At 40.6% G+C, this 12,708-nt stretch overlaps 1 protein-coding gene across 7 annotated transcripts in view; it reads left to right on the forward strand.

Annotated features, from left to right (window-relative positions):
• The window catches only part of chm (lysine acetyltransferase chameau), a 104,743-nt gene that overhangs the window by 80,611 nt on the left and 11,424 nt on the right, over positions 1 to 12,708 (forward strand). For all 7 annotated transcript variants that reach the window (XM_071673638.1, XM_071673642.1, XM_071673637.1 and 4 more), the window contains 2 exons: positions 3,764 to 3,950; positions 11,349 to 11,442. In XM_071673638.1, coding sequence (XP_071529739.1) covers positions 3,764 to 3,950; positions 11,349 to 11,442 — 281 coding nt within the window. The remainder of the gene's footprint in view (positions 1 to 3,763; positions 3,951 to 11,348; positions 11,443 to 12,708) is intronic.

Genomic DNA, 12,708 nt, shown 5'->3' on the forward strand with positions numbered 1-12,708 from the left:
CTTAGGTAGTCTCTCAGCTCATTCTCTCCCTATGTCCAAACAGTTTCAGCACACCCTGGTCAGGTCCTCATTCATACTCCACAGACTACCACACTTGTCTCTTACACTGTCATTTCTTTTGTGATTAACCTGCCTTACACCACATTTTGTACTCAGGCACTTCATTTCTGACACATTCACTCACTTTTGTTAGTTTGTATTCTGGGCCCAAAGCTCACTTTCATACGATACTGTCAGGACAGCTATACCTTCAGATATACCTATCTTTACCTTAGTGGTATCTCCACACACACTCCTTACTCCATGAAGTTAGCCCCCTTTCCCATCTAATGACAGACTTTACCTTCCATGGTTCCATTTGCTTCCAAGTCCACCAGAAGGTATACATAGCACTCCACTTCCTTCAAGTCCTTCCCCTCCCCATTCAGACTTATTCTGATCTTATCGTATCTCCCTGCTGCATCTCATCACCTTTTTTTTGTTAACATTCACTCTCAACTTCCTCCCTTCGCACACTTTCCTACATGCTGTCATCACCTCCAGGAGTTTCTCTCTTGAGTCTGCCATGAGAGTCATGTCATCTGCGAATAGTGATTGATTGACCTCCCAGTCCTCCCTATCCCAAGCATGTAATAGACCTGCCTCTTACTCTAAGACCCTTTCATTCATCTCTATCAATGCCATGTCCACAGATTAAGAAACCATGGTGACATTACACATCTTTTACTTCTCTGAGAACCACTCACCCTTCTCCCTTCCTACTCATACACATGCTCTACTATTTTAGTAAGAGATCTTCACTTTATTTAATCATTTTCCCATTGCGTCATATATTTTTTACAATTTCCACAAGACCTCTTTGTCATCCATGTCATAAGCTCTCTCCATATTCATAAATGCCACTTACGATTCACTCTCTTCCTCCAAGTATGTCTTACACAAATTCTTTAAGGCAAACATGTTGTATACATACTCTTTGCCTCTCCTGAAGCCACACTGCTTCTCCCCAGTCAGATGTTCTGTTCATGCCACTACCCTCTCAGTCACCACTCATCCATACATGTTGCTAAGTATGCTCAAGAGACTTTAATTTGAGTATTCAATTTTGTCCCTCTTGCCATGATATAAAAGCACTAAACATGGATTTTGCCAATCCTCAGACACTGCACCATGATCAGTCATGAACATTGTCACCCCTTTTCCTTAGGAAACTCAACTTCATATCGTCCCATACCATCACTGCCACACTTCATCTTGTGCAAGATTTTCATTCCTCCCTCTCTTTTGATCAAACCATTTGGAAGGACTCTCATTCCAAATGCCACCTCATCTAAAGCACACATCTGCTACCCAATCATCCAGGACATTCATCAGTTCTCCAAAATACTCTCTTCATCTCCTTTTTGCCTCTTCTGTGCCTGCTGTGCCTGCTCCCCTCATTGTTACTCCTACATGTTCTCTTGTTTTCCACACATTTCACTTCACTTACAAAAAAATTTCTTTTTCTCCCAGTAATCCATTAATACTTTCTCCCCCATCTTTCATTTGCCCTCTTTTTCAGGCCACTTACCTTTCTCTTGACCTCTTGCCACTTCCTATTGTAAATCTTCCAATCACTTGTGCTCCTTTCCTGCAGGTATCATCCATACACTCTCCTTTTCTCTTTCACACGTAGTTTAACTTTGTCATCCCACCGCTAACCATTCTCATCCACTCACCTTCCACTTTCTGCATTCCACACACTTCAACTGCACATCCAAGCACAGCCTCCCTATGCATATACCTTCCACTCCTCTCCACACCCCTCATTTCATTTGCTATTACTCTATGCCACTCTTCACTCAATCTCTCTTGGTAACTCTGCACACAGGCCTCTTTTTTAAGCTCACTCACTTTCATCTATTCTTTCACACATTAGTTTGTTCCTTTTTTTTCCCCAAATCACTTCAAAGCTTCACACTTCCATCAGGAAATGATCAGACATCTTACCATATGCTCCTCTCATTTATTCACGTCCAGTGACCTTTCCTTTGCATGCCTATAGCATAACACATAATCCAATATTGCCCTATGGCACCCATCCCTATTCACCCATGTATACTTACAGAAATGTTAATTTTTCATGCAAAACAAAAGAAAATGCAATATAAGGTGGGAAGTTACTCATAGTGGCTCTGACTGGCTCATAAAGTTGCTCCTACTGCTGGGCGCTGTGCATTGAGTGCTACCTGTAGCACACTGCTGCATGCAAGTAAGGCAGTGTAGCTGGTGTGTTTTTTCTCTTGCACTTTGTAATTATGTTCCACGAGACAGAAGTATTATAAGGAATTAATAAAGTTCAGTTTTTTCATTTATTAGTATTAATTTACTTGAAAACACTCCTCATAAGCATGCACACTTTAACAGAATAACTGCATTGCTTTATGTTTCTTGAGGCACTTTTTCTTTACCATTGTGGTGAAAAACCGTGACACTCATTCATGTTTATGCACTCTTTATAGTTTATTACTTCAGAAAATGACTTGAAGCATAGGCACCAAGAACATATCAATATTTACTTTTCTGTAATGTTCAAAATTTATATACACTTGTTGAGATGCCTATCCAGCCAGCTGGAGGGAGGGAGAAAAGACATATACACACTCACCCACAGTGAAGCTAAACTGCGCTAAGATCAAATTATGGCAAGAAATTTGAAGTCATCAGTTGACTAGATTAGCAGTAAATTATACATGTTTGTTGATAAAAGTTTAAGGGGTAACTAAGCACATGAATTTTAGATGTCCTTTATCCATGTTTAGTGGATATAAGCTTTGAGACTGACACAATGTCAGTAATTAGAAAGCCAGAGATTACTGCACATTTTCAAAGATTTTTTTTTAGTTGTGTGTAGGTGAATGCTTTATTTACTTTCAAACCAGATTAGACTTTAGCATTCATTTTGTAGGACATGGGGATCAAGCTCCTCATTTTTTATGTTCCCAGGCATTTTTTACATTACTGTTCTTTCTTTTATAGTAGCCTACGTACATGACAAGGCCAAAAAGTACCCCAATTGTGGCCATTTTGGGTAAGAAAAAAATATGAAGAGCTTGAGAAAAAGATTGAAAAAATTTGTTTGAGCTCCTCAGGTGTTTATAGACCAGATTTTTTAAGATGGGAGGTTTATGAGAAGAGGAGAGATGAAAGAAGGAAGAATATTCCACAACTTTAATGTGTGAGGAAAGGAGATATTATTTGCTCTACTAGCCAGTATATGGTTTCAGAATATAATGTTCATGATCTCTTTAATGACCTTTTGATAGCTAATGGACCATGAAGTAATGCTTGAGGTGAATGGGTAACCAACACCCATTTAACTGATACATCTTTACTTATCTGGCTGAAACTTCAGTTTTAGTTTGAGAGACTTCTCAGAGCCTAGACTTGGCATACTGAAAATACTCACTATGATCCCTTTCAACCCTAAGTATTCTCTCCATTATAGACAAGGTTTGACTCATGTTGTGGCAAAGTGGCTTGAAGTGTAACTGCTGTCATCTAGTCACAGATTTAGTAAATGTGTTCAAACGTTTAAGAAGCAAGCAAAAAGTAACTCCACTTGAAGCTGGTTGAGTTTCCTCTTTAACTGTGCTGTCTAATGTGTTGTATGGGTAAGACTTCAGAGACTTTCTACATTCAGATTGTTCCTATCATAGGTTCAGAAAGTTAAGCCATCTTACTTGCTCAGATTTCTCATATTTATTTTCTCTCTTCTTTACAGAAAAGACAAGTTGTCAGTATGGGAGGTTGATGGCAAAAAATACAAGATCTATTGTCAGAATCTGTGCCTGCTGGCTATGCTTTTTCTTGACCATAAAACTCTGTACTATGATGTTGAGCCATTTCTCTTCTACATCATGACACAAGCCGATGGTGAAGGTTGCCATATAATTGGTTACTTCAGTAAGGTATGTAAATGTTTGACTCCTGTATTGTGAAGAATGATTCCATCTATTAATCACAATATATATACTTTAGTGGAGTGCATGAAGAATCAAAGGTTTATGGGGTAGCATTGCATACATGTGCTGGGGAAATGCTTGGCATGTGGAAGGTGGCATGTTGGAGCTTAAGAAAGAGTCATGAGTGATGGGATGAGGAAATTAAGTTGCTAGTGAAGGAAAATGAAAAGGTGTATGGGAATTACTTGCAGGGTAGGAGTACAGTTGATTGGTAGGTGGATAGTAGAAAAAAAAGCAGCCGGGGGATGAGAAGATGGTGCAAGGGATGAAAAAGAGGGAAAGCGAGCATTAGGGTGAGAGATTATTGCCAAACCAAAGGGGAAATAAAAATCGTTTTGGAAGGAATTGAGTATTAGGAGGAGTACAAGAGACCAATGGGGCCATCAGTAAGGGGAGCAGATGGAGAAGTGGTAACAGGCAAAGAAGAGGGTGAGTGAAAATGTAAAGAATAATTTGAAGGACCTTATATGTGTTGGATGGTAGTGTAATTTTCGCTGTTTTTGTCTCTTTGTATCTACCATATTGTGCTGTCTTTCTCTTTGTTTAGTACTAGCCCATCAGACATTATTTAATTTTCTCCTAGTATACATTCATGTTGTTAATTATTGCCCTTAGAGATCTCACTCTAGTTTGTGTTTCAGATCCTTTCATTGATTACTCTTCAGTATGTTGCTGTCCTCTTTTTTTTTTATCCCATTCACATTCATTTATATTCATACTGTATCATTTATTGATTTCTCTTACATTATACTATGAAACCAGTGTGTTGTCATATGCTTCTAATATGTGTAGAAATAAAATCCTGTATGACTGTACAATAAGTCCCACTGATTCTAATGAGTTCTTTGACATACTGATATAGGATATTTTCTTGTATGTACTCTTAAGACTTTGTGTATCCATGACTGCATCCCCTTGAGAATCTAAATTCACTCAGTCTCTCTTTATAATTGAAATCCTGGGTTTTTTAAGTACTTTACTGTTTCTGAGGCTTGCATATTGCACTGCTTTATGTACCATCATGATTTCTCATTGCTATCATTGTATATTGCTTTTGGTCTCTTAAAGATTCTTAGGAGGATTATGAGTTGGCTCGTTAAAAATCTCTGGGAGATTATGAATTGTTATTACTACTATGCATTTCTTTTGCACAGATACTTGTCCCATTATGGAGTTCGAATAGACTATCCACCAATATTTCTTAAAAGCTAGATCAATAGGAGCAACCCCTGACTGTGTAACTCGATATTGAACGTGAATATAACTAAGTCGTCCCTCATGTCTTGACTTTCGTACAAATTCTTTTTGTTTCTCCCATCTCAGAAATTGTGATATGGTGTCCATAGATTTTGGGATGGTGTCAACATCATGTATACTTTCCTTGCTTTATGATATGATATCCATCATGGGTCTTGGTATGGTTTTATAGAGCATGGGATGGTAACTATCATGTATCATGGTATAATGTCCATCATGTATTTTGGTATGGCGCCCATGTATTGTAGTAGTGTCCATCGTGTATCATAATATGGAGTTTAGAGTATGATTTTGTGGTGTCCGTAATGAAGCATGGTGTGGTATCTGTGTATCACGATATGGTATCCATGAATCATGGTATGGTGTCCATGTATCCTGGTGTGTTGTCCATGATATACCGTGATATGGTGTCCACTGTTCATCAAAATATGGTGTCAATTCATCATAGTGTGGTGTCGATAATGCACAGTGATACGTATGGTGTCCATGCATTTAGGTATGGTGTCCATCTTGTATTGTGGAGCGTCATTGGACTTAATTCCTTGTGCTTAGGCCTTAGGGTTTGGGAGTGATGGAAGGGTCCGTCCATAGTGGGGCCAAGGCTGTATCGAAGTTGTTAGATGGGCTGGGTGATTGGTTAGCCATCAGTATTTCTGTCTTGCTGATTGGGCAGCTTGTCTCGCCTGTCCGTCCATCTGGGAGGAAGGATAATGAAGATGATGACGCAAGATCGTCGTCATCATCACCTTCATCATGAGCCAGCCAGCATCAGCGGGAAATGTGATGCAGGAACACGTGGTTGGAGCCGAGGTCACATGCCACGTGCACGCCAGCTGCTGCTGCTGCAGGGTGAAGCTGCGTAGACTGACGCCTTCCCCTTCCCCCCCGTCCATCTGTCCCCATCACCCATCACCCCCTTCCCTCTAATCTTTCTGTATCTTGTACATACATATATACAAATAAACAGAAGTGCATAAATGCTCACTCATACATATCCACGACAAAACCATGGGCAAGATACGTCATCGCTCACCTCCACTTTTCCTGCCAAGTTACGGTAATAAGGGAAAAACGCGGGAAACCCAAGGTTGTCGCCGGGCTGCTCGACCTCGCCCATTTGGCTCGACGGCTGAGGCCACGGCGGGGAGCTTCCACGGAACCCCCTTTTCCGGGCCTCTAGCTCGCTAGCGAGCCGCGGCCCACTTCTCTAGCTCCTTATGGCAGCCTCAAGCGTGCGCCTGGTATGGCTGACATTTGTAGCTGTCCGTATATATGATTTAATAGAGTGAATTGCCGTTTCATTTATATTATTACATTCACTTTTTTTTTACCGGTGCTTTCGCTGCCTGAGGGGTCAGAAGTAATGTTCTAGTTCTATTAGTTTTCACTGATCGGTTACTACAAAATGAGGCAATGTGAATGTTTTGATAAATCCTGTTTTCCATTGCTGATGGCTTGAAAGTTGCTTGTGGACGGACATGCGCTGACTTTTGTAGTTGAATGATATATATATATATATTTGTGGGCGGTTCGCTTGTTTTTTCATTGCTCTATATTTCTCGGCTGTTAGCTTGTTTGTAAACTGCTATATATATTAGTTGGCTAAACATGTTTCTTCTCACAGCTGTATATTTGTCACCTGTTAGCTTTGTTTGTTCACTGCTACATATTCTCCGGCTGTTAGATGATTTAACCGATTTACATATTTGATGGCTAGGTAAGCTTGTACATACGCTCGTTGTGTGTGTGTGTGTGGGTGAGCTTGCTTAGTCGCTGGTATATATATATATATATATATATATATATATATATATATATATATATATATATACTCTTGCAAAATGTTGTATCTCGAGTGAGAAGTCAGCTTGGGCGAGGCTGTATCATCATCAGTAGACGAAAGTGAATACACACACACACGCTCAAGAACCTTCCTCGCTCCAAAGTAGTATGTCTTTTTTTTTTTTCCTGCTCCCTTGTGAGGAGCAGCCTTTAGAGTTGCAGCATCCTCGTACAGCTGCTCCTCGGGGGTCTTACACATGAAGTGTAATACCACAATTCACGGAGACGTGATTTATTCTCGAATCCAATACAGTCTCGGCTTGTGAAAAGCCGAAACTTTATTGGACTTGAAGATAAATCAACGTTTCCGCGAAGTGTGGTTTTAACCCTTATACTTTTCCGCAAGTGTGTTCTTTTACTTCATATATATATATATATATATATATATATATATATATATATATATATATATATATATATATATATATCCCTGGGGATAGGGGAGAAAGAATACTTCCCACGTATTCCCTGCTTGTCGTAGAAGGCGACTAAAAGGGAAGGGAGCGGGGGGGCTGGAAATCCTCCCCTCTATTTTTTTTTTTTTTTAATTTTCCAAAGAGAAGGGGGCCATGTGAGGATATTCCCTCAAAGGCCCAGTCCTCTGTTCTTAACGCTACCTCACTAATGCGGGAAATGGCGAATAGTATAATATATATATATATATATATATATATATATATATATATATATATATATATATATATATTTATGATCTGAAGTTGGTTTATTGCCTCATAAGAAAAAGTTGAAGCGTTGCATGAAGAAGTTACACAAGCGCCGAACTGTTAAATCAAGCGTGTCTTTCTTTATTAGAAAAAAAAAAAAGCAAATTATAGTAAACCTTTGTAACTAGGCGGTGCACGTGTAATGCGCGTGCGTGAGTGTGTGGGTGCGCGCGCTCTCACTCTTCATACAGGCCACGTGGTCCCTTCAGCGGATGATCGGGTGTTCCGGTCCGGCCCAGGCGTTGAAACGCCCTTTTCGTTCCGTCAGCCTCCCATTGCCCACCGCGGGGTTATACGTCGTCAGTGATGCTGAGGTCTACCATTCGATGGAGAAAGAGACTAATAAAAACCATGGCCAAATGAAGGAGCGTGACTTAGGCAACTTTGTGTTTCGAGCATTCTCTTCCCATCACCTAAGACCCAACAGGTTGTTAATGGTATACAGTGGTTACAATTGCGAGGCGTAAGACAGGGGATTAGTGGTATGTGATTATAACGTAATCCTGGGATGGCCTGTTGTATTTCCCCCAGCTCTATCTCTCTAACGTAATCTGCACATTTTCGGGGTTTTTTTTATTGCTTTAATATCTTTATGTGGGTGGAAGGTGATATTAATAGCAGCACATGCAAGTGGAGGAAGGATGTGGGTGTCGCGAAGTACGTTTTTGTATCTTATTATCGAAGTAGCTAACCTTTGTCTGAGTTGAGTATGCTCGTGTAGTGTCACATGTTTGTTTCTGCGTTGTTTGTTGTTGACGAGTGTTGGATCTATGATGGTTTTTCGAGCGACATGTGTTTAGTTAGGGTTTAAGATGTTAATGTGTGTTTGGGTCTAGGGTGTTTTGTGTTTTTGTGTTGGGTGTTTCCAATTGTAAACCCACGTGGTTGTCTGTCATTTTTGTAACTCTTTTAAGTATGTTCGCAGTTGAGGTTGTTAGGTTAGCATAGGATAAAAGAGATAAAAAAAAGTAAGAGTATGATAAAGTGAGTGCAGAAAGAGGTCAGTAACTTCCTCCTAACCTATCGATGGGCCCCAGTGACGCTTGGGTTACTCGGTACGATGCGTTTCCAGGCCAGCAGCAGCAGCAGCTGCTGTGGTGGCGAGGCTATGACGACGGGTTGGTATTTGTGTTGATCTATCTCGTCAGGAAATTGATTGTTCACCTTGGTAAATCCTATGATATAAACCATCGGGTTACAACTCAACTGGTACTCCAACACACACATAGAAGTAATTGTAATCACAGCGGGTGCAACCCGCCCAGCGAGTTATATGATGACTGGTAAATTTGGCTGAGCGGTATATAGAACCAGTTAAAAGCAAGACTATATGAGGACTCCCACACCTCTATAAGCAACGCAATAAATCTTGTACAGTTTGTGAACATACTGTCAAAAAACTTGAGAATATGGAAGATGGGCAGAGCATTATATATATATATATATATATATATATATATATATATATATATATATATATATATATATATATATATATTATATATATATATATATATATATATATATATATATATATATATATATATATTATATATTTTTTTTTTTTTTTTTTTTTTATACTTTGTCGCTGTCTCCCGCGTTTGCGAGGTAGCGCAAGGAAACAGACGAAAGAAATGGCCCAACCCCCCCCCCCCCCCCATACACATGTACATACACACGTCCACACACGCAAATATACATACCTACACAGCTTTCCATGGTTTACCCCAGACGCTTCACATGCCCTGCTTCAATCCACTGACAGCACGTCAACCCCTGTATACCACACGACTCCAATTCACTCCATTTCATATATTATATATATATATATATATATATATATATATATATATATATATATATATATATATATATATATATATTATATACCAATAATTTTGTAACCTTTCAAAAGTGAAGTTTTATTGTTACGGTCGTGTGTGATACGTTTGTTTTTGAAAACAGAAATGTCACTTCCTAGTTAGAATAGTCGTATTTACAGAATGAAGTGGGTTTTATGTTTCTTCTGGTACGAAGAATCTCTTGTGTACAACAAAACTTCAGAGCATTGTACCTTGTGAGCCGTCATTTCAAGTGGTTCACTTATGCAAGTAATTGATTGCTCAGAGTGTGTGTGCCATGTACCGCCACGGTATGTGTCCCTTTGTGGTGGCAGTTTACGTCTTTACCCGGAGTAATTATTGATTTGTAGATGAAGAAGAAATATGTGCGTCTGTTTGTGGATTGGTAAAGTTTTATCAAAAGTAAGAACGTTCCGTGCTACCCTTCTTGTAAGGTTTCAATAAAAGTAAAGAATCCAACGGTGGCTTCTACTGGAATTCTCTATTCCCAGCGAATAAAGAAACAGCCGTTTAGCGCGCGTGATAATTCGTAGATAATTTCTGTCCGGTTTGTGTGTCTGTATTTTTTATAAACGTAACCAAAGTGATACGAGCTATGCTAAACCTTGATCCTTTCATGTATAGTGGTTTCGACATGTACTTGGTTCCTTAACTCTACATACCGGGTTACCATGCGTGCCTACTACATTATCAGGTTTACAAATGGGGTGCATACGGGATTAAATGCCACATTTTAGATACCAGTTGTCAGGTTTTGGTTTACGTATGTTACCATTTTCTGTCTATACACTGGGTTGAAGGAATACATATCTGCTACTACGTCTGAATTCTGAGTTACGAAGTGTAAATACTGGCGAACCGGTTTTAAATACCGGGTTGATAACATCGTTTACAAGGATAATTTAGCTTAGGATTATGAAACCCCAGTGGCTAAACAGTATGACTGAATTAAAGGACTAAAATCTATGGGAATTTAGAAGGCTGTGGGAATGCTTTGTGTATAGTGGCGTCACGACACTGGTGGGTGAGGCGGCGCGCCGAGATTAAATGGGCGGATGAATGACCATTTGAGGGGCCTCTTCAGTGCTTGAGTGGGCGTGTGATGATGCTTCTGCGGGTCTATGGTGCTTGGAAGATCTTTTTTAGTGAATTGTGGAGTACCGCAAGGACATGTAAGGATCTTTACGAGTTAAAACGGAAGGAAGATTGAAGGTAGTCGTTAAGAATTGTTGAAGATGCATGGAAAAGCTTGAAGTATTGCATCCTTGAAATTATCCCTCTAAAGAATATTGGTGAGATGAGCCATTGTAACTCCGGTGAGTTTGTGAGCTACACAGGTTGAATTATAAGAAACGGTACCGCTCAGCTCATAAAATCATTTTACTCGCGTACTTTTTATTATGTATTTCTGACTCGGACTGATTTAGGTTTATGGATTAATTTCATGTCATGTATGTTTACTTTTTCAGTTCTTTCCCGATTTTTCAAGTTTGATTTTGGCTGTAAAATGGATAACTTAAAGACCACGGGGTTTTTCTGCCCCATAAGAGTTGTAAGGCAAGTTTTTATTTGAGTAGTATATGCTCTCCCGGCTCTCAGGGGAGGGGTTTCAAAATTGCATGTATTAACGTTAAGGTGTTGTGATGTTTGTGTTGCAGGAGAAGAACAGCTTCCTGAACTACAACGTGTCGTGTATCATGACCCTACCCCCTTACCAGCGTCAGGGCTTCGGTAGACTGCTCATCGACTTCAGTAAGTATATTACCTCACAGCTACAGGGCGGAATATGATCGTAGGGAGGACTCTCCCTCTCTCTCTCTCTCTCTCTCTCTCTCTCTCTCTCTCTCTCTCTCTCTCTCTCTCTCGCTCTCTCTGGTGTTTGGTACTCGTAGCGAGGTAGGCACTGTACCCGTATCACAAAGCAGAGTCCCAAAGTCCCATTGTAGGCAATAGGTTACTCGCACGTTGGACCTCTTTCTCTATTCCTACCACAAAGAAAAATTTTGTTGTGTGCAGTCGTAGGTTAGCACAGTGTGGTGGTGGTGGCCGGCTTCATGCACCTCATCCGTGGCCTACCTTTACAGACTCTTATATAAAGACTCCTGTACATTAGTCCAGTTTTTTTTCGCTTTTTTATTGTTTTTAGTTTATATATAATTGCGTCGTAATATTTTTTGCATTTTTTCATTTTATTTTTTGTCTGCATGTGTATTTACGTTTGTGTATTGCGATTAGACATGTTTTGAATTGGATTAGGGTGCTTAAGCCATATAGTTATGCATGCGTGTTTGTAGGTGTGTCTTGTACACACATGCACACGGCAGGCATGCAAGCTGGCTGGTGAGCAAGCGGAGGGAGGAGGAGGAGGAGGAGGAGGAGGGATGGAGGTGAGTGACACCCGCAGCATTGCGTCACAACGACTGGATCCCTTTGCAAGGCCGAGCGAATCCTCCAGAAGAACCGGTTCCTACCTAGCTCCCTGTTCCTCTGAAAGCTCTCCGGCCGTTCTTACTCCTACTGATATGTTGTCTTGGCATCCAGGTTTATTGCAGTGAAACATAAACAAACGCTCGTTGTACGGAATATGGACATCATAATAATATGGGAAGGTTGTGGGAGGACGAGTCCCGGGGGCGAATTCTCTCACATCCTTGGCAGGGTTGGTAGTAGTATCAACGGTGCAAACCATCTCGCATGCAGCCACTGGCTTTACCTTGGTATATCGACAGGGTTTTATAGTTTGATGGTGAATGATGATCCCTGACTTCGATACTAGCTTTAATTTCGGTGGAGGGGGGGGGCGGGGGGAAATTGGTACCAACGGGGGAAAATGGCCGTTACAGGCGTGATAACCCTGCCAAGGTCGCGAGCTGAGGTCATGCGGTACTCTCCTTAACGTGGGAGAGGCCCTAGGGAGGGGGGCGGGCGGGAGCGTGGGGGTGACGAAGGGAGTGGTTGCTTAGTGGTGTTGGTGGGGGAGGGGGAGGAGTTAGTGGGCGGAAGGTGGTGTAAGGAGAT

This window comes from Panulirus ornatus, chromosome 19 (genome assembly GCF_036320965.1).
Source record: "Panulirus ornatus isolate Po-2019 chromosome 19, ASM3632096v1, whole genome shotgun sequence".
NCBI classification, from domain to species: Eukaryota; Metazoa; Arthropoda; class Malacostraca; order Decapoda; family Palinuridae; genus Panulirus; species Panulirus ornatus.